At 47.8% G+C, this 27627-nt stretch overlaps 1 protein-coding gene across 18 annotated transcripts in view; it reads left to right on the plus strand.

Moving 5' to 3' along the window:
• CLASP1 (cytoplasmic linker associated protein 1) overlaps positions 1-27627 on the plus strand; it is a 217155-nt gene that overhangs the window by 135047 nt on the left and 54481 nt on the right. For 8 of the 18 annotated variants that reach the window (XM_058664314.1, XM_058664322.1, XM_058664315.1 and 5 more), the window contains 9 exons: positions 3981-4040; positions 5955-6032; positions 7611-7778; positions 8301-8350; positions 9157-9327; positions 10876-10923; positions 19101-19208; positions 21682-21708; positions 23546-23713. In XM_058664314.1, the coding sequence (XP_058520297.1) occupies positions 3981-4040; positions 5955-6032; positions 7611-7778; positions 8301-8350; positions 9157-9327; positions 10876-10923; positions 19101-19208; positions 21682-21708; positions 23546-23713 (878 nt within the window). The remainder of the gene's footprint in view (positions 1-3980; positions 4041-5954; positions 6033-7610; positions 7779-8300; positions 8351-9156; positions 9328-10875; positions 10924-19100; positions 19209-21681; positions 21709-23545; positions 23714-27627) is intronic. The other 10 variants (XM_058664318.1, XM_058664327.1, XM_058664319.1 and 7 more) reach the window with 3 other exon arrangements.

Genomic DNA, 27627 nt, shown 5'->3' on the forward strand with positions numbered 1-27627 from the left:
CTGCCAGAGTCAGTATTATTTTCCTGTGCGACCAGTGCAATTACGGGCCTCAGCAAGTTCTTACGAGATCAGCACATGCGCAGTTCACTATTGTCACTTGCAGTCCCAAAGCTATTGCCACAGTGCCCAAAATGGTGCCTGATATACAACCACTACAGTTCTTGATCTGCTGGCCATCAGATTTGAGGGCTACCCAGACCTGTCCTGGGTGGAATCTATAGAATGCCATGTCGTTGCAGTTCACTGAGACAGAAATGAGCTCACTCCCAGCTCAGCGCATGCTCAGTCCTCTCCCTCGCCCTTTCCTCCTTACGCAAAATGGCACCCAATTCAGCTCTAGGGGGCTGACTGGGCTGTGAAATCCCCTCTGTTCTCGCACTGCGCATCTGAGATCTGCTGCTCTGTCTCTGTTCCTGGTCAAATCAAACGGACCAGCTGGACGGACAGTTCTTTGTCTGGGTCCCTTCCCATCTGGTTGCTGGTGGAGTTCCGGATGCTGTTGGAGTTTAGATCGCCATGCTGGAGTATCAGTCTCTGCAACACCACATCGTTGTGTCCGCTGCCTTCCTGTGTCTGTCAGTCTCTAGGTACCCCTCTGCTGTTGTTCTGTCGCTTCCTATTTCCTGAAATATGTCCTCTCTGCTTCATCCTGATTAAATGTTTTTCCGTCTGCATAAACCTGTCCTTACCCTATTCCGCCATCTTGATTCTGCGAATTGCTGCCAGTCTTGCCACTCCAAGCATGATGAGGTCCTTGAAGAATCCACTGATTGATATAGTCCATCCTAGAGTCTCCATTTGCCCAGTTTTTCACTGCCAACATATATATATATATAAATATATCAATTGACTATCCCCAAGGACTGCAGTCTGCTGGTGGTTCACAGTTCCACAGCTCCTTGGTTAGAGTGGAGTGGCAGTAGAGGTGAAGGTGTGAAGTCAGTAAGGCAGACAGGGTGACAACTTCAGAACTCTGCAACTCTGGTTAGAGCACTACCTCTTCGCTTGCACTGATTGTTTGACCTGGTAAGATCAGTAGGGTTGACATGACGATTATGGCTAGATAACAAGGGCCTGGCACTTCATGGTAGCCTTTGTTGGAATGTGTTGCTGTTACTATCACTACTGTTTCAGGTTGCCAAGAGAAATTCAGAATGTTTTTCATTTTCATTGGTGTGTAGGGAGTTTTGAAGTTCAGAGTTTTGAGATAACATTACCTTTGTTGTGGAATGCTGTTGGCCTGACCTGTTGTAATGAAATAGCTCAGATGGCTGCATTTGCCAGCAGTCTGGAGGCTGAAGTGTGTGGCCAGGATGCCAGCACGGGTGGCTCCAGCGAGGACTGTCCTGACTTGCAGGCGGCTGCCTTCGTGCTGTGTCTTCCCAGGTCCCAGAGATGGGGTGAGGGCTCTCATCCCAGCTTGAGAGCTGCACCATCTTGCGTCATCTAACCCACCAGACACCACCCTGTTGGGCAAGCTTCAGCACTTGTGTTTAGGCCAGAGTGCTGGCAGTCCTGCTCTCCAGCAGCACAGTCACATCACCGTGACAGCAGAGATGCTGCCTGCCCACCGTGTGCTGCAGCACAGCCCAGACTCTGCTTCTGGGCTCTGTGTAGCAGCCATGAGTTAGTGTGGCGGGAAGTCGTCAGTCCTCTGGCCTCGGAAGGGCAGAGAGCTAAAGGGGGTAGTCAGTAGCCACGTAGATGCCCCTTCTGTTACGTGCTCAGCCCTCAGCTGTGCTTTGTGGGGTTGGGAAGAGGTGGATTGCACACACCTTTCCTTATCCCAAAAGCCTGGAGTTTACCTGGGTAGACTGAGAACAGTAAAGCAAAGCTGAGCAAGAGTGAGTGGGTGTGTGTGTGTGTTTGCTGTGGACTCAGGAGTTCAGTGTATGTGTGTGAGAGAGACAGTGTGTGGGTGTATTTATGCTGTGGACTCAGGAATTCAGTGTGTGTGAGTGACAGTGTGTGTGTGTGAGAGAGACAGTGTGTGGGTGCATGTGTGCTGTGGACTCGGGAATTCAGTGTGTGTGTGAGTGACAATGTGTGTTTGTGAGAGAGACAGTATGTGGGTGCATGTGTGCTGTGGACTTGGGAATTCTGTGTGTGAGTGTGCATGTTTGTGTGCACGTGTGTGTGAGGGTGCTGTGGATTTGAATTCAGTGTGATTGTGTGTACTGTGTGCATGTGTGCTCTGTGTGTGTGCATTTGCATGTATGTGTACTCTGTGTGTGTGCTGTGGACTCTGGAATTCAGTGTGTGTGTGAGTGACTGTGTGGTGTGAACTCAGGAATTCAGTATGTTTGTGCATATGAGAGTGTGCGAGTGTGCATGTTTATGTGCATGTGTGTGAGGGTGCTGTGGACTCAGGAATTCAGTGTGCGTGTGAGATTGTGTGTACTGTGTGCACATGGGCTCTGTGTGTGTGCTGTGGACTCGGGGATTCAGACAGGACAATGATTAAAGCCAGCTGACAGACTTCAGAGACAAGTGGGCAACTGAGCCAGTTTTTGTAAAGATGATTGGGACTAGGTTAAACAAAAAAGGACTGGGAAATAGCGTGAGCAGGGAGGTGGACGTGGCGTTAACACAGCCTAGAGGGGACAGACTGGGGACGGTGGCAGTCAGGAGCAGAGGGGGCACAGTCGAGGTTGTTCCTTTGAGAAAGCTCACTGTCATCCCATTGCCATCCCACCAAAGCTTGGCAGCGCCAGCAAAGGGGTGCAGGCTCACATGTGTCTCTAGAATCCCCCATGAGCCCCAGACATGTGAGCCTGTCCCCCATCCCACTTCTTGATCATGCTGTGTCTTGGTTAGTGTCGACTCTGCTGTGTCTAGTTTGGGGTGGCCTCATTAGAGATGGTGAGTGGATGGAGTGGGTCTTTGTATGCGTTCGAAGGATTGACCTGTGAGACTCGTGGTCAGAGAGAAAGATGAATATCTGTGTTGGATCTCCTTGAATGGACTCGCAGCTCTTCCAGGATAGGAGCCTGCATATGGAAAGTTAGAATACACAGGGCTAGGACTAAACACGGAGCACATTCACCATCACTCGCTTGCACTCTGAATTATTTTTTTTAATCTCCCCAACCAAATTATCGCTTTGGAGTCTTAGCAGGTTATCTTGGAACATACTTCAGGTTTTCAAGGTATCTTCTACTTTTTAAAAATGCTGGCATTTTGTGAAATGAATGCAGTGACTGGTTTTCTGATTCTGTGCTGTATGTTGTCTTCCTGTGCAGGTGTGGAGCTCTGTACTGACGTTATCTGAGTAACATAAAAACATGATGCTAGGCTCTTAATATTACCATGAGGGTCAAGTTTCCTATTTTTCTTTTGTTTGACTTTTTATTTATTTATTTGAAAGGCAGGTAAATGATAGAAATTGAAGGAGAGAGAAAAAAGACAATAGTTCTGCCACCTGCTGGTTCACTCCCCAAGAGCTCACAGCAACCCAGTGAGTGCCAGTGAAAGCAGGAGTCTAGAGCCTGAACTGAATCTCCGCGGTGTGCTGGGCCCTGCGCGTGCCTGCCACAGTCTGTGTGCGGGGCCTGTGCGTGCCTGCCGCAGTCCGTGTGCGGGGCCTGTGCGTGCCTGCCACAGTCTGTGTGCGGGGCCTGTGCGTGCCTGCCGCAGTCCGTGTGCGGGGCCTGTGCGTGCCTGCCACAGTGCACACCACTAGGAAGCAGAGCCGGGACTCAATCCCAGGTGTCCCAGCATGAGATGCAGTGGTTCCAAGCAGTGCTTCAACCACTGAGCCAAATGCATCTAGGGCCCCACATCTAGTTTCTGATTGAAGGGAAACTAACCCTGTGCCCGCCATAGGTACAAGCTTAGTTATATCAGTTCTGATAACAGCTCTTTTTGGAAACTGCAGGAAGCTTGCCAGTTGTAATGAGTTATTGGGTCACTTAGGAAGGAAAGAGCTGCTTTGTTTCCTCTGGTGCGCATGTTTGTAAGTGTTTGTTAATGCTTTCCAGGCGCTGTTTTGAATTTTTAGACTTGCTTTTACAAGAGTGGCAGACACATTCACTGGAAAGGTGAGTAGCTGAGTGGAATTTGTTTTTCTCTTTTAACCACATTGTGCCTTCTGTAAGAAAGAAACATCTCTGGCCATTTGTGTGACTTTTCGGGCCGTGCACTGTGTAAGCATGCCATACGAGCAGGAGCTTCTAGTGAATGCTGGGGATTGAAATACAAGAAGCTGCAGAGCCAGATCATGCTGCCTCCTGCTCTGTCGCAAACTGGGAGCTGCCCGAGTGTACAGGGTGTCATTCCCCGTCCTCCAAAGGGTGTGTAAGGATGCTGTACCCGAGGGCAGCAGTTCCTTGTTTGTTCACGTTCATGCAATGACAGCCCAACATCATCATGGAGAAAAATGGACTCATGCCAGAAATTTTTTTATTTTTCTTCAAAGTTTTATTTACTTGTGAGCAAGAGCGAGAGAAAAAGGAGAGTGAGTGAACACACACATGTGTGTCCAGAAGCCCCCACATACTGCTTCACTCCCCAAGCCCCCACATACTGCTTCACTCCCCAAGCCCCCACATACTGCTTCACTCCCCAAGCCCCCACATACTGCTTCACTCCCCAAGCCCCCACATACTGCAGTGGCTGAGGCTGAACGCAGGCTGGAGCTGGGAGCTGGAGACTCAATCCAGCTGCCTCACAAGGCTGGCAGAATCCCAATATTTGCATGAGTATCACTGTCCCCCAGGGTCTGCATTAGAACCAGGAGTCCCTCCTGGGGCCTGATAGGGGACGTAGTGCCATAAGTACAAGGCTACTTGGCCACTCCCGGTGGCAGAATTCCCAATGAAAAAGTATGTCTCTGTTAATTTTTGAGACTCCTAAACATTTTTAGTGCTGTTGGGTTTTGGTGCCATTGTTCTGGAGAAGGTAGGTAGTGGTGGTGTTGTGCCCTCACGAATTTGCAGCATATTAAACATTTGACAGAGCAATGGGATTTTGAGCAGCAATAATTGAATTCATGCAGCAGTGTCAGAGGTAAAACTCATCTCTCCTCCAGAGCTAACATACACCTGAAAATGAATACTTTGAATCAGGAATACAGGGTCAGGTCTTCCAAAAGCTCTCTCATTCTTTAATCTCTTGGATATCACATCTATATTTGGTGAGCAATAGAAAGGGAAAGGCAGCATTGACTGTAGGAACAGGAGCAGAGATGTGGCCCTTGGAGTTCCTGCAGCCTTAGGCTTGGACTGGGAACAGGAGCAGAGATGTGGTCCTTGGAGTTCCTGCAATCTCTGTCTTGGTGCCTGCTGATACCGGGTGCTTGCTGTTGAAACATTATTAAAACACGCAGTAGGTTCTGATTTGTTCTCAGGTAGGGTTAAGCATAACCAAGGTGAGCACCTATTTATACAGTGGTTCAGTGATTTTGCAAAATGGTTTAATTGTAGATTTGTATTACAGTCTCTTTAAGATATTATTATTATTTCACATTATATCTATAGAAACTAATTCTTCCCTTGGAAGAAGAGTTTTTATGGTTGCATTTGGATTTGTGTGACCTGACCAAAACCCCCCCAAATCACCCAAAGAATGGGGTTCTGCATATCTTGCAGGAGGGTGGTTTGGGGTGAGGATGAAGTGTGGGATCGGGGTGGGTCAGGCGAGGATGAAGGGTTAGACCCGGTGGGTTGGTCAGGATGACTTGTTGTTCAGGGTTGATTGGGGGTGGTGAAGAAGTGTTGGATTAGGTGGATTGGGATGTGGATGGCTTGTGTCAGGGTGGATTTGGGGGAGGATGAAGTGTGGGGTCAGGGTAGGGTGGGGGTGTGTATGACTTATTGAGTCAGGATTAGAAACTGAGGGACCGGAAGCACCCTGGGGTGCTGCTGGTTGTTTGTGGGTTCCTTGCTGCTGTTCTGAACACCTTTTCATGCAAAGGAGACTTGGACGCATTACTGTTTCCTTTCTTTCTAAACCAGACATATATCAGTGTTAGCAGAAACAATCAAGAAGGGAATCCACGATGCTGATTCTGAAGCCAGGATAGAAGCCAGAAAGTAAGTTGGTTTTAATTGCACAGCACATTTTTGTTAATTACATTTATGTTTCACGTGCCTTTGAAATGCCTTCTTAAAAACTTACAAAGTGACTTGGGCTTTTATCATTAATTATAGCTTTTCAATGTGACCCCAAAAGGCTGTTTCAGAATATTACTCTTTTGTTTGGAAGTGTGATATAGGCAGCAGACCTGGGAGATGTTACCGCACAGATCAGAACGTGTTTTTGCTTAAAGTATTCTCTTGTGACGTAAGCTCTATGAAGAGCTACTTTGCTGGTTTTCCATGAAAAGTCATGGGTTTTCTCTGTGATACAAGGCAACCTTCCTGCAAATATGAGCTCAACAGATCATAGGCAAGCATGTAGTTACATATATTGGTGTAGAGGATCTGTATCCTGTCGGCAAGTATGCCATGATGTGAGACGCATTGCAGTATGCATCTCTGCTTCTGAATGAAAGATGGACTCCCAATAAAAGTGTTAAATAGATCTTGACAATAGGATGCTGGACCGTCTACCCTTCTCTGTACCTACGGTGTCAGGATACACTTAAATAGCAGACTGATGGACTTGTGGCTGTCGTTGAGGGACTGAAGTATTGATACAGTATAGGGGAAAACAATGGGGGAAATCCTTGAGCCTAAGGAACTATATCATGAAAAATACAAAAATACACAATTTACAAAAGAAAAGGAAAGTCACCGGTGCGGGGATTCTGCCCGTGTGGTCACAGCTCTGCAGGCACTGGCTGTCTGCCTCTTGAACAGGGGTCGTGCAAGGGCTTGGTGGAGCCACGCTCAGGACTCGAGTGATCAAGGCCGTGTAGCTGGTCGGCTGGGTCTTGGCTCATCGTGTGCCCATTGCCCCCTTTGTCCTTTTCCTGGGAATGATTGTGACCACCAGGAGTTCAGGGCTTCCTCCCCTTGCAGTTTTCAGATAAGGACTGCTCATGTTGCCTTTTCCCACTGCTTTGAGCTGACGAAGCCTTGCACACAGGATGAACTGATGCCGTTACAGGGGTACTTGGTGTGTCAGCGCATTCCTGTTCAGTGTTCAGTGTGCTTCCCAGTAGGTGGCAGTTCCTGGTTTCTGAGTGCACACTGCCTTTAAGTCTCACTGCAGCTTTATCTTGGTAGTTGCTGGAAAAGTAACTTAACATCATCAATAATTGCTTAAAACTATTAGGAAGGAATTTGTTAAGGACCTGCTTCTGCTGGCTTTTCCCTGGGATTACTGTCCCCCCAGAGTTTTTGTATTTCTTTAGTCCTGTAACAGGCATTTCAGGTAGCTCAGAATTTCTGCTTTTTTGGAATGTGCAGCTGCATTTGCAGAAGTTGTCATTACAACTTTTCCCTCGAGGGTAGGTGATTGTCAGCTTCTGGACCTTGCCCGTGGGATCCTTTCTTGTGTTCTCAGACGGCGGCTGAGGCGCAGGCTTGCTTAGCCCCAGCTCAGGGAGCTGGGAGGGCTGAGTGTGTGCCGGCCTCTTCTCTGCTCCCTGGCTGCCTTGCACTGCGCTGGGGCTCAGCCAAGGACCTGGGCACAAGCCTAGCCAGGAGGGTCTGTGTTTTCCCTAGATGCTACTGGGGCTTCCACAGTCACTTCAGCAGAGAAGCCGAGCACTTGTACCACAGCCTGGAGTCCTCCTACCAGAAAGCCCTGCAGTCTCATCTGAAGAATTCCGACAGCATCGTGTCCCTGCCTCATTCTGACCGGTCCTCGTCCAGTTCCCAAGAGAGCCTCAAGTAAGGACTGCCTTCTGCCAGCAGCTGGCGTCCCACGCTGTGTGCCTGTCAGTGTCCCTCGGTTTGGGTGGATGTGGGTGCTGGGTCAGGGGCCATGGGGCCTGAGTGCTTTCCAGTTCACTTGTTACGGTAGTCCTGGAATGCAGTTACATGAACTATAGTGTAGAAGTGGGCTACACTGATGCCTCAGACTGCCCTCCAGGAGGGTCTGAGTATTGACCTGGAGACGGGCCTGGCAAGGAAAGGCATTTTAAACCTAGGACCAGCCATAGCATCTTCATTCTGTATTCCTAATCCCACCCTCGCCCTCTCTCAGGTTAGTATTTCGCTCTTTGTTGCTTGAAATCAAAATCCAAAATCAAACAAATACTAGAGCTTTGTCAATGACTCAGGATTTGTGAGACTATAGTCTGAACAGTTCTGCACTAATTCTTCCTAATCATTTCCCATGGTGGTTCGTGGTGGTGTTGATATGGGTAGAGTACACATTTCTTAGCTGATGTATTTGTGCCTTATTTGTAGCCGGCCACTGTCTGCCAAAAGAAGTCCAACAGGAAGCACCACATCGAGAGGTGAGGCTGACGGCGCGCAGACCACATCATGGAAAGTCGTTGTCAGCCCTTTCTTGGTGTGAGCAGAACGCCTCTGCTGCGGGGCCTGCTGGGCTCATGTGGGCCTGGGCCTTTCCTTCCCGCCGCCTCTGGCCCACCTGGCAGTGCTAGCAGTGCTGCTCCTGCTCCAGTCACATGACAGGAGAAGGAGAGAGACAGCTGGCGGTGTGTGCAGTGGAGAGGGGAGAAGGGGCATGGTCCCTTGGTGGGGAGAGAGAGAGAGACGGCTGGTGCTGTGTGCAGTGGAGAGGGGAGAGGGGCATGGTCCCTTGGTGGGGAGAGAGAAAGAGACGGCTGGAGGTGTGTGCAGCGGAGAGGGGAGAGGGGCATGGTCCCTTGGTGGGGAGAGAGAGAGAGAGAGAGAGAGAGCTGATGGTGTGTGCAGTGGAGAGGGGAGAGGGGCATGGTCCCTTGGTGGGGAGAGAGAGAGAGACGGCTGGTGCTGTGTGCAGTGGTGGAAGTGGGAGGGGGAGTCCCTTAAGGGGCAGGTGTGGAGTTAAAGTCCTGAGAAAACTGGCTAGACAGGGAGCAGTTTGCCATTGTGTGACTATTTCTGGCCTTGATAGTTTTCGGTGATGAGAAAACAGATGGGCTCCATTGAAGGCACCTTCGTTTCCTTCACTGTTGAGCGAACTCTGTCTGTGGTGACCAGGAGGAGCTTTGGTCGGCTCTGTGCACCCGGCCTTGGTTCACAGTGTGTTTCCAGGAAAAGCCAAATAGCACTGATTCTGTCTGGTCCTCACATGTGTCCTTCTTCACCCCCAAAGCTTCCACAGTTAGCACCAAGTCTGTGTCGACCACGGGTTCCCTGCAGCGGTCGCGAAGTGACATCGATGTGAACGCGGCAGCCAGTGCCAAATCCAAGGTTTCCTCGTCTTCAGGTGCCACTCCCTTCAGCTCAGCAGCGGCTTTGCCTCCAGGCTCCTATGCCTCACTAGGTAACCAGCCCTTGCCTGCTGCCCCCAAGTGCCGACCCAACACTTGTCCCAAAGCCGCCCTGGACCCCGTGTTCCCTGCCCCCACCTGACCCAGCATGTATCCCAAAGCCGCCCTCGACCCTGTGCTCCCCACTGCAGGGCTGGTGTGCGGGGTGTGTCCCTTTGTGGCGTGTCCCCGACCTTTCAGAAATGAGTGGGTGCTTGTACTTGCGTGGGATAGCCCCAAGCACCACCCTCCCCAGGCCAACCTCTGCCACTTCCTCCCTGGCAAGGCCAGCCCATGCCAGCCCTCCCACTTGCCAAAGCAGGGGTCACCAGAGATCTGCCTTGCAGACAGGTGCCCCCTGGACATCACCAGGATGTGCAAAGAATCAAACTGGGCCTCAGGGAGACTGGAAGACACCCTTCCCAGGGCCATCTGGGAGGGTGCACGCCCTGGCACTCAGGAATGCTCAGGAGCTCCTTCTTTCTTAAATTATGTTGATTATTTTTGATAAGTGACATAGTGGTGGGTCACTCATTCTTTCAGTAAACACTACCGACTTTGTGTAAGGCTGATGATTTCTTTTATTTTTCTGAGTTGAGTCATTCAAAGCCAGAATATGGGGGTTAGCTGGATTGGGTACGTGTTGAATCTTGAAGCAATGCCTAAAATGTAAACTTTGCGAAATGCTGAGATGGTGTTCCGTAGGTAGCTTGCAAACCCAGTTCCAAAGCCATTTTCCTAGCGAGTGTTCTGAAAGCCCTGGGTGCTGGAAGTGGCTTGAGGACACGCTTGTCCGCAGGGGCTGGGTCTGCTGTTCTGAGTTCTGGGCCCTTTGAGTCTGTCTTCCCTATACTTGTCAGTCACCTGCACTGACAGCCCCTTCTTAGAAATGTGATGGGGGCAAAGAGAGTGATGTCAGAGTCCCTTGCCGGCTGTCATCTGGGAAGGTGGAAGAAAGCATGATTGTGGGAAGCACTTTATTAATTTTTGAAAGATAACATGTTCTGGAATAATTTGTTTAGTCGGGTTTTTTCCTCCATGGAACAAGTTTTAGACATACATTTGGATTAGAAAGCAACCCAGTAGCTCTCTGTCTTGTCACGCAGGAGTGTCATGGTGTGAATTGGGCAAGGGAGGAGTGCCTTCCTTCTTGGGGCGTTAGTTCTGCCCATTTCAGCTCAGTTGCTGCAGCGTCAGTGTCTGCAGGTCACATCAGAAAGCCAGCCTTCAGAACACCCAGTGTTGGCTGTCCTGTGCACATGGACTTCCCACTGTGCTAGTCAAGCGCCAGCCCTTCCATCTAGTGAACAAAGGACCCTTCAGAGGCGCTCCTAGCTTTCTAGCCCAGTGCTACTTCTGCAGAGAACAAGAGATGTGTTCAGTCGCTTAACCATGTCCCAAAATCCCTCCTCTACGATCCTTGGCAGGTCCCAAAAGAAAACCAACTCTCCCTTGCCCCCCCACCTCCTGCCACCAAAAAAACCCACTGAAGTATAACCTGATCCTCCTGAGAAATCCAAAGGAGGAGCATTGAAGCTGATGATCCTTTTCCGAACTTCTAGAGTCCAGACACGGGAGGGAAGCCATGGAGTACATAGGCCTGGATGCAGGTATTTCTCAACAGCTTCTGCTCCTGGACCTGTAGTGGGCTTCTCAGCGCTCCCTCCTCGCCGCCGCTGGAGGGCGCTGTAGAGTAGGCTGCACCCCGACTGTCCCTCCCGCAGGAGCCAGCAGCTCCGGGCTGCCCTGGGCGCCCTTCAGAGGCCGGCCGGTCTGCTCGTCCTGTGCCAGGCTAACTCGCCACGAGGCACACTGACTCGCTTCACTCTCGCTTTGCTTTTTAAGTAGCTAATAACATTCTGCTTGTTTAGTTTTTTGACTGTTACTAACTGTTCCCTGTTATCCCTCCCCTTGTTTTTTAATTTGCTTAAAGATGGTACTGCCACTAAAGCAGAGGGTAAGCAGTCTGTTTCTTGACCTAGGTGTGTCTCACTCTCCGACCCTCTGTGCTCACCGCGTGTTGCCCAGTGCCACGTGTCCGTGAAGGTCCCTGCATGCAGTCTTGCACGCCACCTCCCTCCTTCATTCTGTCTCCACTGAGGTTGGCCGGCCTCTCCCTCGGCTCTCCTCCCCTTTCTTGTCCGATCTTTGTTCTCGTGAGTTTCGGCCTTGATGTGTGCGTGTGTGGGTTTCAGTGCTGGCCTCACTCTGGGGAGGAGCGCAAGCGTGTGGCAGCCCCCTGCCTCAGCCGCCGGTTCTTTCCCTTTGTGCTGCGTGGGCCTCAAGATCTGCCCTTCCTATTTGCAAAATGAATCCCAGTGCCAGGTATTCAGATATTAAAGGCTGGTATAAGATTTCTACTAGGAAACTTAAAGAAATTTTTAAAAGCATTTTTCTTTTCCCTCAGGGTACTACTGATTTATGCAGTGTCATCATCATTTGTATCATTGACACATGCCCGTTCATTTTCACTCGGTCCTCATCCGCGTGTCAGGTGCCATGTGTATGCTGCACACTGAAGGTGGAGCATGGGGAAGGAGAATGTGTGCATAGAAACCTGCTGTGTTGTTTTTATGGCAGTGTCAAGAAACCCTTTCTGATTTTGCATTTTTAAAAAATTCTAGTCATAGCCATCTTAGTTCAGGTTTTTGATGAGCACAGGCAAAATAAGCATTTACATAGAAAACAATGGACATGTAGAGGAGCTTCTCTGTTCATAGTAGCACAGGCCGTGCCTCTCTCAGGACTGTGGTGTGGCTAGCGTGTGGAAGGTCGGGGCTTGCAGGGTGAAACAGGAAGTGCAGGTGTGGAAGGGCGGGGCTTGCAGGGTGACACGCACAGGGCAGGTGTGGAAAGGCGGGCTTGCAGGATGAAACAGGAAGTGCAGGTGTGGGAGGGCGGGGCTTGCAGGGTGACACGCAGGGCAGGTGTGGAAGGGCGCGCTTGCAGGGTGACATGCACAGGGCAGGTGTGGAAGGGCGGGGCTTGCAGGGTGACATGCACAGGGCAGGTGTGGAAGGGTGGGGCTTGCAGGGTGACATGCACAGGGCACGTGTGGAAGGGTGGGGCTTGCAGGGTGACATGCACAGGGCAGGTGTGGAAGGGCGGGGCTTGCAGGGTGAAACAGGAAGTGCAGGTGTGGAAGGGCGGGCTTGCAGGGTGACACCCAGGGCAGGTGTGGAAGGGCGGGGCTTGCAGGGTGAAACAGGATTCGTTTGTTGCTGCACCTCTTGTCCTTGCCCCAGAATGTTTTTGCCTGTTGTGTTATTCTCTTATTTTTATGTCTTTTCCTTGTGTTGGCTTTATTCTTTGTTTAAATGTTTTTCAAGACTGATTTATGTATTTTAGAGTCATAGTTGATAGAGAGAAGGTAAGAGAACATGGAGAGATATATTCCATCCATTGGTTCACTCCCCAAATAGCCGCAAGAGCTAGGGTAAGGCCAGGCTTCAGTCAGGAACCAGAGATTGTTCCGGATCTTTCAAGTGGGTGCAGGGGCCCAAGCATTTGGACCATCCTCCCCTGCGTTTCCTGGTGCGTTAGCAGGGAGCTGGGTGAGAAGTGGAGCAGCTGGGGCCCAGTTGGCACCCGTATGGGATTCTGGCATCTCAGGTCCTTGTGGGCTTCATAAACCGTACCACCAGCCCCTTTCCTTCCCCTCTCACTTAGTAGGCCATAACACAGAGCTCAGTTACTTGTTATGCTGTGGCGTTTAGCCAGTGCAGTTTCTTATTCCTGAGGACTGCAGAGCCTATGTGCCATCTCTCTAAGATAGAGCCAGGCACTTGAAGTAACACTGCCAACTCAGTAGCATGGAGACAAAATACAGACTGCCTTGACCAGCCAGGTCAGCACAACCAAGACCCTTGAAGCTGAATACCTTTATTCCCCAAAACTTAAGGAAAATTCAAAACCAGCAAGAGGATTGATAACTTGGGTGGCCATGTTGAAATGATTTTTGGGACAGGCAGCACCATCCTTGGGAAGGTGCACAGTGAGGAAGAAGCCAGCTTTGACGCGTGCGGAGGGTCTGTACCTCCCCCTGCCCCGTACTCGTTCCAGTTGTGATCTCAGTTCCCATTCCCTGTGGTGTGCCTGGTGACCCCCACGTTGATATCTTCATGGATCTGGCTGTGTTGCTCTAAACATGCCTGGCAGCACTCAGCGAACTTCTCCGAGATTCTGCAAGATTAAAGTTAGCCACGTATGAGCTCGTAATTAATTCATACTGCGATTTGAAATGCGTATGTTCACTCTATGTAGTTCCATTTTATCTCCTGTAAAATGAGTTTGGTCTTTCTTAATGGTCTGTCATTCATTTTCCAGAATTTCTTTTTCTTTAAATATTGAGATAATAAAGTGATCCCTGTTCCTGGAATTTCGTGGGAATTACATCCAGAGAGGGAAAGAAGGAAGCCGATAGGGCTGGCATTTTGGGGCTCCTCTTCCAGCTCCCTGCCAGTGGCCTGAGAAGGCAGTGGACGTTGGCTGGAGCTCCTGGCCCTTGACCTTAGCCTGGCCCGGCCCTGGCAGTTGTGGCCACCTGGGGAGTGAAACAGGGAAGATCTGTGTCTCTGTCACTCTTCCTTTCAAGGAAATGGTTTTAGAGAATGAATCCTGAAAAACTCAAGTACCTGCTACAGAATATTTTTATAAATCTGTATTTAAAATGTTTAAAAGAACTAAGAACACATTTAGCAGTATGTGGAAGTTATTGCCAAATGAGAAGACGTCTTAGATGTGTAATCAGAGCAGTGAGCCCCAGTCTGTCCACAGGTGAGGAGCAGCCAGGCTTGCCCCTGAGGATCTGAGCTGAGCCCCAGTCTGTCCACAGGTGAGGAGCAGCCAGGCTTGCCGCTGAGGATCTGAGCTGAGCTCCAGTCTGTCCACAGGCGAGGAGCAGCCAGGCTTGCCGCTGAGGATCTGAGCTGAGCCCCAGTCTGTCCACAGGCGAGGAGCAGCCAGGCTTGCCGCTGAGGATCTGAGCTGAGCCCCAGTCTGTCCACAGGCGAGGAGCAGCCAGGCTTGCCGCTGAGGATCTGAGCTGAGCCCCAGTCTGTCCACAGGCGAGGAGCAGCCAGGCTTGCCCCTGAGGATCTGAGCTGAGCCCTTGAGCCTTTTTTTTTTTTTTTCATTTCATTTTATTACACAGTTTCATAGGCTCTGGGATTCCCCCAAGCCCTCCAAAAAGCCTTCCCCCCATATAGAATTCCTCCATATTGTTACCGTAGTACAGATCATAACCAGTCATGATTCCTTCATGATTCTACATGGACCATGTAGAAAGTCTGGCATCTTATTGTCCAGATAAATTCAACAGTTTCATTGGGAAATCATTCCTGGTCTGAAAGTAAAGCTGGCAGAATATCATCCCCTCCAATGAAAAGCCGCTACACAATTTCAACAATAATTTACAACATCATGAAGTTAATTGACATGGCATTGAGTGACCAGTATGTTAGAAAATGCAATTTCTTAACCACATCCTGTGACTGCTTCATTGACATTTCAATTTTAGTTTATATACAACTGGCTGCTGTATATCTTGAAAATAGTAATAGGGTACTATTCAGCTATCTCGTGTCTATTTTCATTTTTATATTTAACAGCTTATAGTGTTCAAGCATGATTTCTACTGCACTTCATGAATTTTAAGCTAGTCAAAACAGGCTTATAACTCAAAACATGCCAAATATTAACAATTGAGGAGAAGAACAGTTTTATGAGGGGTGTGCAGAGAAATCTTCAATACCTTAATGAGGAGTAACTAATCTTTGTGTCCTACCTAGTAAGATATATGGGAGTCCAAGATGACTGTTTCCTGTCTGTTCTAAGCTTTCCTTATTGGTCTCTGTCTTTCTGATCTAATTTTTTTGGGGGGGGGGAGCGACCCTGACGGTCATTGCAAGAGAGGGTGGGGAGCCAAAGTTGAAACTAAGTAAGGACCAGAGAAAGCTCCTCTCCCCAGTCCTGAAAGAAGGGCGTTTACTGTTCCGCTGTTTCTGAGGACCGCTCAGAGCCCTCGGGCCTTTGAGCGTCTGCTGACCTGGCTGCACAGGACAGGAGCCTGAGCCCTCCGGGTCTATGTAGTTATCTGTGAACAGGCAAGTCAGCTATAGCCCCTGAAGGGGAGAATGGGGAATTGTGTTCATCTTTAGTACTGGTGCATGAGAGAGTTGTCTCCCTGGAGAATTTGCAGCCATAACTTGAATCTTCATACACCACTCTGGTTGGAGTTTACATGGCCTTTGTGATCATTTCTCAGATCACAAATAGATAAAGTCATTTTGCATTGGCTGGGATGACTTTTGTCCACAGGACACTAGTAGAGCAAGTATAAATCCTCTTGGGTAGAATTCCACCTCAGTCTAGATTTTCAAGCATTCCCAGACATTTCTAAGATCGGTGATCATTCAATTGACTTAAATAAACAAATTTTGGAAAGGAGTAAGATTATTAGGAAGGACCAAGAAGCTTTTGAAGAACAAATGCTGGATTGGCAAGGAGATGTAGCAGGCATCCCATGTGGGCTTGGATTCAAGTCCCGGCTGCTGTACTTCGGATCCAGTTCCTTCCTAATTGCCTGGGAAAACAGCAGAGAATGGCCCAGGGCCTTGGGCCCCTGCACCCGGGGAGATCCAGAAGAAGTTTCAGACCGCCCTGCTCTTGATGCTGCAGGCACGTGGGGAGTGAGCCCCAAGGTGGGAGATCTCTGTCTCTCCCACTCCTTCTCTGTAACTCTGGCTTCCAGGTTAAAAAAAATGAACCCTTAAAAAGTGCATGGAATTTTGGTATAGGGTTTTTGAGGTTTCTTGTTTTTTGTGGATTTTTTTTTTTTTTTTTTAATGAGGCAGCCAAGCAGCAATTCTGTAGGGGTTCTCAGCTCTCCAGCCTGGCTGGGTGTGCAGCACCCAAGGTGTCGGGGGTACACAGCTTCAGGAAGGTCAGGGAGAAGAGGGACCTCTGTACACTCCTCCTTTGCACTGAGCAGGCAGGGTGTGGAAGGCCAAGTCCAAGAGCAGAAGCATGCACAGAAGAGTTACATGTAGCTGGACCCACGCACAGAAGGGTTACGCTTAGCCGGACCCACGCACAGAAGGGTTACGCTTAGCCGGACCCACGCACAGAAGGGTTACACGTAGCCGGACCCACGCACAGAAGGGTTACGCCTAGCTGGACCCAGTGCCAGTTGGGGTTGGAAGAAAGCCTTGGGACTTTACGCCCTTGTAGGAGACCTGGAGGAAGCTCCTGGCTTCGGACCAGCTTAGCTCTTACTGTTGCAGCCATCTGGGGAGTGTATCAGAAGATACAAGATCTTTCTCTCCTCTCTGGAAATCTGTCTTTCCAATAATAAATCTTTAAAAAAAAAAAAGGAAAGAAAAAATTTACTTGTGCAGATTTCAGAAAAACCCCATATTTCTGCTTCCAGAAAAATCAATGAATTCAGGAGGTGGGAGACTATTCCCTCAGTCATGAGTCAGTCGTCAAAGTTTGTTACCTCTTCAATCTTACTAAAAAGAAATCAGTTAAAATAGAGAAAATACTCAGAAAATTGCTACACTGCTCAGATGGTTATGCACACGAGTTGTGTTAAGCAGTGGCTAATTCCACTCCAGGAATTGGCAAGAAGGAAGTAGCTGCCTGGCTGATGTGCGTGGCTGGCACAGCCTCATTGCCAGAGCCAGCCGTGAATGTGCTGTGTCTCAGGGCAGTGTGGCTGCCACACCCACACAGCTGCAGCCCTCGCTTCCCATTTGAAAAACTGACTGATGCGGTTCACATTCAGGAGAAAACTCTAATCTCAAAAGTGCAAAGCATCAACAGCTCAACAGACAGACATGACAAAAAGTTCTTAGCAGTAGTTGTTCTCACCTCTCAGCTGCACGTGGGTTTTTTGGTTATATAGAATGCATTTATAAAACGCAAGGACTTGCTGAGCAGTGAGTTGAAAATTGTGTTACCAAATGTTGCAGAAAGGTAGAGGATACAAGGAGTTAGCAAAGACTTTTTACTTTTTATACTTTGAATATAGATGTTCATTTAAAAATCTTTAACCTAAGTATTTTTATAATAAATTTAAACTAAGAAATTCATTCATTTTTTTAAAAGATGTATGTATTTGAAAGAGTCACAGAGAGAGAGATGACCACACTGGTTAAGGATGTGCCGGTCGGTCCAAAGCGAGGAGCCCAGAACTCCCCCTGGGACTCCCACATGGGTAGCAGAGGTCCAGGAACGGGAGCAGCCGGTATTTGAACTGACGTTCAGATGGGATGCCAGCACTGAAGGCAGTAATTTAACCAGCCCCTACTTTTTTTTTTTTTTGAAGATTTAGTTTTTTTATTTGAAGAGCAGATTTATGGAGAGAAGGAGAGACGACAGAAAATGAGGTGTACCATTCACTGTTCACTCCTCAAAAGGTTGTAACGATTGAGCCAGGTGAAGCCAGAAGCCTGGAGCTGCCACAGGAGTGCAGAGGCCCAAGGACTTAGGCTGTTCTCTGTTGCTTTCCCAGGCAGGGAGCTGGATCAGAAGTAGAACAGCCAGGACACCAGCTGGCACCCATAGGAGACGCTGGGACTGCAGGCAGAGGCTTAGCCTGCTTACTACACCCTGGCACCAGCCCCACAGCCCAAAACTATGAGTGTTGCCCTTGCCTGGCTGACTGCTCTGATTGTCTCAGTAACTTCCTTACGAAAGGCAAAGATCTGTGCTCGCAGGCCAATCGGCCGGCAGGTCTCTGCAGAGGAGTGTACCCGGGCCTGTGAGTCAGTCCCTGTGTCTCTGTTTCCTCCTCCGTGAATGTGGGAGAGTTGCTTTGTGTAATGTTCTGATGGTCCTCAGTCTTCGCTTAGACAGCTGTTCAAAGTTGCGTGCTGTATTTTCTTCTTTGTTTTTAAATGTCATGCCTGCATTTATTGCTCCTTAGCTCACTCTTGAACCATTTCCAAACCTTGGGATTCATTTTCTGCATTACTTCTCTGCAGGCTTTGTCAAATGCTTGGGTGGAAGGGATTTTGAACCATTGTAGTGGAAGTTCAGAACGTTTGTGTCTTCCCTGTGGGATTGCTGTTCTGAGCTACTGTGGGTGAGGTGTGCTGGGCTCTTCTGCAGCCACAGAAACCCTGTATTCAGAAATGGTTGCATTCAGCTGATGAGCAGTGGTTTTTCTGCGGGGTTGAAGTCATTTTTATTCTCATGGTTTCATGATTTTGCAGTTGGGACTGACAGATCGCTTCTGGTATGGTGAGCTCTTTTCCTAACCGCCTGCGGCCCTGCGCTGTGGTCAGGGCACCATTCTCTTGGGTATTGGATTCTTTGGAGCTGTCTTGTTGACCCACAGGCTCTGGAGTAGCAAGCAGGTAGCACATCTCAAGGCTCTTGTCCTCCTGGGAGCGGTGCTTTTTGCTGACTGCTGAGCTTAAAAGCAAGGCTTGGTGTGTTTTGCTTTTTCCTGCCTTCTTTCTCTGTAGCATCTTTTCTCAAAATGACAGCTAATGCTTTCTTTTCTGTGTGTGTGGGTTTTTGGTTTTTTTGTTTGTTTTCAATTTGATGTGCTAATAGACAATTCGAAAGGAAAGCTACTCTGGAGCAAGTGAAACTATCGCCAAAAGGCTTTCACTTTGTACTGTGGCTTGCTGAAGTACCTGGAGCCCGAGCCACCTGCAGGGCCCAGGCTGCCCATGGGGAAAGCCCTGGTCCACACCCCGTCCCTGGGCGGCACTTCTCCCTATAGGGCGCTCGACTGGAAGCATTACGGAAACGCTGTTCTTGCTGTGTCCTCCAGGTCGGATCCGCACGAGACGGCAGAGCTCTGGCAGTGCCTCCAACGTCGCCTCCACGCCCTCTGACAGTCGGGGCCGCAGCCGCGCCAAAGTGGTGTCCCAGTCCCAGCGTAAGAAGCATGTTTTATATCTTGCTTACCTTAACTATTACTCAGCAGACTGCTGCACAGTGGAATGTTTTACCGCGTTTACATTGACTTTAGGAAAAAGCCTCCTATTTTGTGCAGCTCTCAGCTCTTGTAAGCTTACAACACAGAATATTCAGGCAACCTGTGCCTGACTCCTTTGCAGGTGGTTTAAATTTTGTCACTAAATGCCAAGTGTTAAGGTGCCATCTCTGCCCAGCTTTTGAGGCAGGTGGAACACCTGTGCCATCACCCCTGTCCGTGTTGCTAAGGAAGCAGGAATCCCCTGACGTAAATGCCAAGCGGTGTCTGGGCAGGAGACCTGCTTTTGAGCTGTCTGCAGTAGTAGCTGAGTGAACCTGTCGATGGCTTCCCTCTGTAACCCTGTGTTGCAGCACCGGCGGCCTGCGTCTCCTCATGCTGCTCTGCACCCTTGCTCCCCGACTGCTGCTTCCGTGTCTCTGCTCGCTCAGGACGCTGCCAGCCACTGCGCCTCTGAGCGCATGTTGTGGAGCAGAGCCCAACAGGCTGGGTGCTGCGAGGGGAGGCTGCTCGTGCCCACACGTGGCACGAAGCTGGGGCTTCCTGCCCCCAGCACTTTGAACTGTCAGGAGTGCCTGCTTGATGGCCCAAGAGCCAGCAGGGCTGTGCGAGGAGAGTGCATCCAGTCAGCAGCCAGGCCTCCTGGTGTCTCCCAGGGTCCAAAATGCATTCCCAGCCCTTCTCAGTTGAGATGTTTCTCCATGCCCCTTGACAGCTGTCATTCTCACCTTAACAAAGTGCCATGCTTTCTGCAGAGTGGGGAGTCAGGCAGTTCCCAGTCCCTGGGAAACCTGTAGAAACTTCTGAGATGTCAGTGGTCCTGTGCAGTGTGATACTCGTGGGTGTGGGCTTCACTGTCCACTCACTGGACTCAGTGCAGTGCTGGGTGACTGGTCTGCCCACAAGCAGTGGTAATGCAAGAAAGGAGCCTGCAGAGTGACGCACAGTGGGATGTTGGAAGCAAACTTTGTAGCTGTGTTGCTTCAGTCCGGTAGATTCCTGTCCTAGCCAAGACTGAGTGGCCTGGTTTTTCTTCCTTGTTTATCTCTGTCCACACAAGAACATTCAAGAAAAAGGCGGGGGGGGGGGGGGGTGGGTTTACTTGGTGAGGGTAGACTGAGCCTATTACAATAAGAACACCCTACCTACTGGAGAACTCAGCTGGAGTTTCAAGTAGATCCAGCATGTAGGTACAGCCTAGAAGCTTATGGCCTGGGAACAACACCCTTCTCTGGTTATTCCATTTCATAGCAGTGATCTCTGTCGACAGAGAAGGGAGAAATGCCCCCTACAGAACCTCATATATGTAGGCAAACATTACTGACATTACTGCTGAGGAATTCCTGATGGACAGCGAGCCAGTGTAAGGATCTAGCTCAGTATGATAAAGTGAGCAGAAGAGGGTGCATCTCAGCCCTCGGCTGTGCATCCTGAGGCTGGAGCTTTGTCTGTTAGTGAAAGAATGAAGAGAGGGTGAGGAGCTCTTCCATCCATGGCTCCCCAAATGGCTGCAGAATTTGGGCCCGACCACTCAGGAGCCAGGAACTCCATGCCGATGTCTCACCTAGGCAGCAGGAACCCAAACAGCAAGTGCAGTTTTAATTCCTCTGTATTGTAAAATACTGTATTTGACCTCAAAGCTTTGCTTTGAAAACTTGCTTTACTTGCCAAATTATACTCCAAGGAGCGGCAACACATCAAACACCCGCAGATTGATAGTGGCCTACCCCTTATGCTTTTGTAATTAAATAGATTTAAAAAATGACTTTGGTAAGATGTGAATATAAGCATATATGTGTATATTACAGATGTAGATTTACTCAGACTAAGCTGATTTTTTTTAGAATTGGACTTAGAAATTGTGTTAATGTGCATCTTATGCATATTTAAGGAGTGAGGGGAGTCCGGAAATTCAGATGAAACTAGTTAGCAAGAGTTTATCAGCGGTCATTGATGGTGACAGTGACAGGCCTGCTGAAAGCAGGCGAGCAGGCCACGTCTGGAAGGGCAGGGCTCGTCTCCCATGTCGGCATCTCCTAAGGCCAGCACTGTGCCTGGCACGTTAGTGCACTCACGCTCACCACAGACGCTGAGCTGATGCTAAGACAGTGAGACGCGAGGCAGACAGCACAGGGAGAAGGGCAGGGCTCATCTCCCATGTCGGCATCTCCTAAGGCCAGCACTGTGCCTGGCACGTTGGTGCACTCGCGCTCACCACAGACGCTGAGCTGATGCTAAGACAGTGAGACGTGAGGCAGACAGCACAGGGAGAAGGCAGCAGGAGCAGGTCGCGCGGACGTAGCTACCTTGCTGATGTGTTTGTGAACAAAGCTTTGTGTTGCATGCTGACCCTGTATTGTGTTATTGTCTTTTAATCCACTTTTTGCCTGTCCTCTGGTCTGCTCTCCTAATCCAGGATCCAGATCTGCTAATCCTGCTGGTGGTAAGCCCCTTTCTCCTTGTTTGTTCTGCCTTCTCCCTTGCTTCCTGTGCTTGCCCACTATCACTTTCTCTTTGTTATAAGTTTAGTTAATCTTCCTGTAGTGTGTTTAATCAAATTCTAGAGTTTGAAATGGATTTATTTTTTTCCCTTTTTAGGTAGCATTGTAGTTTGTATGCTTGAATTGTGAGCAAAATGAATATATTGTGAGACAAATTCTTCATGCTATAGTTCATTAATCATTTTTACAATGATTTTTCACCTCAAATTAGAGTGAAATCATGTTAAGACACTCATTTTTGTAGTGATTGCCCAAGTGATCCGTTTAAATAATGCCTGTCTTACCATATACATAATACATGTATTTTTAAATTACTTATATTTAATATATGACTATAATTGTAGCATCAATGTTATTTTAAAGATTTTTTTTCTCCTCTGATCATTCTGTTCTGGTACCTGATAATATATACTTCATCTCTTATAATTTATGGCGTTTTCTACCTAGGAGATGGTCTGAATAACTTGCTGCTGCTTGAGTGTATTGGTGCAATGCTTAAAATTTTGCTGTCTTCTTGGAGAATTTTGTTTCACAAGAAATAGTTGTATAGGTATAGATACCTGGCTATTAGCAGAATTTCCTAGCCTCATTATTTGCTTTTTTCCTTTTCGTTGTTTTTCTGAGGCAAATTTATCCATGTGATTTGTACTGTTACACGTTGTTTTGAATTTGCTTTGAGGCTTAGTAACATACACATGTGGAGGGTGAAGTGAGCGTGTGTTGTGTTTCTTGGAAGGTACACGTTTGTATGTGGTTGTGTGCGTGTGCAGTCATGATCATGAGACGGGGGTACAAGTTGAGAAAGGGTTGTTAGGCCATTTCCTTCACAGGAATTTACATAGCTCCAGCGTTATGTTACAGGTCCATGATTCAGTCTGCAGTCTGTCATTGACTTAGAGATTCCATGTGCTGCATGGCTCCCTATACATGCAGGGGTGTCTGTCTGTATGTATACATCTAGGCTTACACATATGCACACACATGCACGATTTTGACTTCTTTGTCAGTTTTTGGGGGTATATTAGTCTCTCACTAGTTATTCTTTCTGCGGGATCTATTAGGACTTACTACTTTTTTCATTTCTCCCTGTATTTTTATCTTTTTGTCTTCAGAGTATGTTGTTTGGGGCATAAGAGTTCATAGTTATTATCTTTGTGGCCAATTATTCATTAATCAATATTAAATATACTTATTTGACCTTTTAAAATGCCCTAGTCTGTTGTTTTGTTTTGGGAATGTTGTTTGACACTTGTAAACTTTTTAAAATCAACCTAAAATTTTCAGTCTTTTAATAGAAGGATTTAGCCCAGCCACATTTATCATCATTATTGATACCATTGTGTCTGTTATTTTATTTGCCAAGCACTTAGTTATTTTTAATCCCCCTCTTCTTTCTCTTCCCTTGTTAGATTAAGGGAATTTTCTCAGGTCCATTTTCTACAGGAAATGCTGTCAACATTTCTGTGAGGTGTCAATTTCTGCTCCTGCAGCGGCGGTTGCACTGGAGTTGTTTAGCGCCAACGGTCAGCGGTTTAGTGGCCGCTGGTAGAGTTCTGCCAGAGCCAGGAAGGTCGCTGTTGGTTCTAGCCCACTATGCAGTATTGCGTTATGCACCTACCTCTGAAGAGCAGTACACTACCAGCAGCTAGAAAGCTATTTTAAACAAAACTTTCTTAGGGCATGATCCAAGCTAGTGTTTTCAAAACGCGCATTTAAAAATTAGTATAATTTATTCTATGATTTCCATTATTCCTCATTTTTGTTTTGCTTGATATTTAGCTGGCAGCCGATCGAGTTCCCCAGGCAAGTTGTTGGGAAGCAGTTATGGTGGACTTGCTGGGGGTTCCTCAAGAGGCCTACCTGTGACATCATCTTCAGAGAAACGCAGCAAGATTCCCAGGAGTCAGGGATGCAGCCGGGAAACAAGCCCGAACCGCATCGGATTAGGTAAGGACTCCCCCAGACCTTGGAGCACTGTTCTCAGCTTGATCCCAGCTTTGGTGGTAACCTAATGTACTGTACCGTAGGAAACAGGCCTGACTCTGAACGGAGGGTGTGGCTTTGCCTGTGATAAAATAATCCTGCTGTGCTTTATCCAACTAACAGCACGTTGAGGTTTCTTTTACGAAGAGAAGTGTGTGTGTTGGGGGGTGATTTACGTTCAAATCCATGGGAAGAAATTACATCATCATAGGCTTCTGTTTACCCTAGCGGTCATTTCTTCATAGCATTGGAGTTGTCGAAATTGGCAGGATTCTCCCCTCACAGTTAGAGGCCGTGTTGCGTTTTATTTTCCATTTACTGATGAGCATTGAATAGCCTTTAACCTATGTGAATTTTCAAGAAGAAATGTTGCTTTAGTTTGATTTTGACTTTCTCTAACCTAGTTGGTGAATGTACTGTCAGAGTATGTTTAATCATTTTTTGACAGAGAAAGCTAGGAACTAATGAAAGTCCATATAAAATGTTGATCCGTGTGTTGTAGCATTTAGTGTCTGTGGCAGAGTGTGGAGTCAGGGTGAACTCCTCAGTAGCTTGAAGACCTTTTACTGTGTGAGGAGTCAAGCCTTCTGTGATGCTGTGCTCAATGTTAACATTTATGTCTAACTACTATGGGGAAAACCTGTTACTATGATGTCTGAATGCTGTATGCTTAAGTGCTGATGGCTGGCCTCCCTGGGAGGTCTACTGCTATACACCAGACACTTTGTTAGTCTTGTAACTAGAAGCTAAAGGATGCACGTTGCCTGGGTGACTTTAAAGAACTCAGGGTCTATTGAGTCATAGAAGATGAGACAGTGTGATAAGGACTGTGACAGGGTGCCATCCAGGGAGCTGCTCAGGAGGAGTACCTTAGCCCGCTGGCCACCCCAGTCCGCCCATATTTTCTCCTGGGAGATGCTGTTCTGGTGAAGTTCAAGTCCAAGGCCAACTCCAGGGGGAGGAGTCGGCAGTGAGGTCAGCGGGGAGGAGCATGTGTTAGCAGGAAAGGGAAGTTTGTAAGAGACCATTGGGACCAACTCTAAAAAGCTTAGGAGATCAGAGACAGGAAGCTGGGATTAGCTAGTAAGTGAAGAGAAAGTGTTTGGTGGTTTTATTCATTCTGCCTGGAAGGGCTTTGTGGGGCAGCAGGGCTCGTGGGGCCTGCCGGCTGACCCCTTGGTGGGTGTAAGCAGAGGACGTGCGGGCTGAAGAGCACCTCTCCGCTGCTGCTGACACCTGTCTGAGTCTGGCTGGCTTTGGAAAGCACGCTTGATTTTCAATCCAGGTGTGAGCTCTCTACTATCATTCCCTAGGTGACTGTTTCAAGTTTGTAAGAATGTGTTTGAAACCTAGGTTACTTTTTAAAAATCTTTTCAATTTAGGGATTTGACTCTGTTGCTTAAAGATGCAAGTTTTACCTTTCTTTTGAAGTTTGGGAATAAACTCCCTTTGAATTAATTAGGAAATTCAAGGTGTGTGTAACCAAAATGAAAACATTGCTAAGCTTTTAAAGCAGGTGTTTGTTGTGAAATATCAGTAAGATGAAGCAGCCTGTTTCCTTCTACAGAACTCTTATTTGAAACATTTTTTAAAAAGTGATTTCTTTGTGCTCAGTGAGGGGAGTTGGTTATGTAGGGAGATTTGAGGCGTACATATAGCCATATAGTTGAAGAATGGTGGGTCCTTGACATGGTGGGAACTGCACACATGTAAAAATGCATAAAATGTATAAGTGCGTGTGTATGGAAGTGTGAAGTGTTTTTGCACCCTGTAGAGCGGCTAGGATCTGCCCACACCGGAACAGGATGAGTAGCACTTTTCAGTCACACAGTGTTTCTTGTCGTCAGGTGAAGTATACACCCATGTACCTAAACAATTGGTTCATTTTTAGGCAACATCAATGTAAATATTTTTAAATTGGATGGAAGTAATTTTTCAGAATGTTTTGTGTAATCATAACCATATGCTTCAATGGTAGTGGTAGCTGAAGTGGGCTTGGACGTTGCTTGAGAATTTCAGTTATTTACAAATTATGTTGAACTATGTCTTTTTTGGTTGGACATAATATTCCATAACTGAATTTTCTCATTTATCTTGAAAAAATGAAACCAAGGCTGTAATTCTTTGAATTTAAATGTTCATAAGCAATATAAAGTGTCAACCGGCTCATTAAAAAGGAAACAAAACCTATAGCTGCCTCTGGTAAGCTGTCCAGACAAGCAGGGAAATATCTTGTGAATTGTTTCTGTGTTAAGGAAGATACAGTCACACCCACAGTGAGCATGTAGAGCACATGTGTGTGTGAAGGATGATACAGTCACACCCACAGTGAGCGTGTAGAGCACATGTGTGTGTGAAGGATGATACAGTCACACCCACAGTGAGCGTGTAGAGCACATGTGTGTGTGAAGGATGATACAGTCACACCCACAGTGAGCGTGTAGAGCACATGTGTGTGTGAAGGATGATACAGTCACACCCACAGTGAGCGTGTAGAGCACATGTGTGTGTGAAGGATGATACAGTCACACCCACAGTGAGCATGTAGAGCACATGTGTTTGGAAGTGAGTCCTTGTTCCCTCTTCTTGCATTTATGTGTTGAAGAGTATTTATAGACACTCACTTGACATTTTTGCGTCTTACATTTGCCTTAGTTATTTATTGAGAGTATTTAAAATTTTTCTGATTAAAATATGCTGAAAATGGTAATATACTAAAATATGCGTAATGACTCACTTTAACTGTGAGAATGTCTGTTGAGGGGTGGGGGTTCACATCTCTGCCCTCTAATCATTTGCATCAGCTTCTTACACCTCGGCTTTTGTGGAGTTCTTTATGGATCCTTCCTGAAAAGGCAAACGTGAGGATTACCCTTAAAACACGAAGAAGACAGAAAGGAGTTTCCATCCAGATATGAAAACCAATCAGCTGGTTCCGCAGGGCTTCCCAGCATTTGGACTAAGCAGGAGACTCAGTAACCACCTAGGAATGCTGTTTGTTTAAAGTTGAGCTGGCCAGTCTCTTTTTGCACCTGTCTTCTTCTCCTTGCCTTCTCTGTAACAGATTCTCATGTAGAACTCTCTGGGCACTGAATAATTAAACAAACTGGTTTGGTACATTGCAAAAGAATGCCTTTTTTTACCACTCAATCAGTCTTGAAGTCATCTCAAAGACTTCCAGGGTTGGTTCCGAGGCTTTAGGATCAATAAAGGTGGTTTTGCTCTTGTATTTTGGATTATTCCTTATTTAAGCAGTTATCACTAGTAGATACACTTAAGTGATGTTTGGGGCAGTCTCAGGGAGATTTTCCTAGAATGGTCACGAGAAGGAGTTCTTTGTCAGCTAGCAGTAGCCATGAATAGGTGGGAGCCGACGCGAGGGGAAGGGAGCCCGGGACTGGAGCCCCAGTTGCCATGTTGCTTCAGCTCATGTCTGTCGCCATGAAGCAGCCTCATCCCAGTCAGTGGCTTGTGCTACCCGTGGCAGGGTCAGAAATTACAGCTAATCAGACAAGAACTATTTTAAAATGCTCAACATAACAGTCACATTACAAAAAACCTATCGGAACTTTTTTTTAACTATTTGTTTTGGAGCGAGCAGTGAAATGAGACAAGGATTTCATATTGTTACGAACCCAGAGGAACTTGGGCAAGCGCATTGTCTCAGCACTTTTCTTGCCTTCTTGGTCCTCCTTTTCCTAGCAGGAGGCCAGTGGCTAGGCCAGTGAACTGGCATGGAGTGGAGACTGGGATGCGGCAGTGATCCCTTCAGGGCGGCCAGCCTTGCTCTCACACCTTGGGTGGGCAGAGGGAGGATTGCACGGACACCCACTGCTCTGCCTTCATTGTGGAACCTAAAGTATTGTCAAGCATTGCTG

The sequence above is a fragment of the Ochotona princeps genome, chromosome 5, assembly GCF_030435755.1.
Source record: "Ochotona princeps isolate mOchPri1 chromosome 5, mOchPri1.hap1, whole genome shotgun sequence".
NCBI classification, from domain to species: Eukaryota; Metazoa; Chordata; class Mammalia; order Lagomorpha; family Ochotonidae; genus Ochotona; species Ochotona princeps.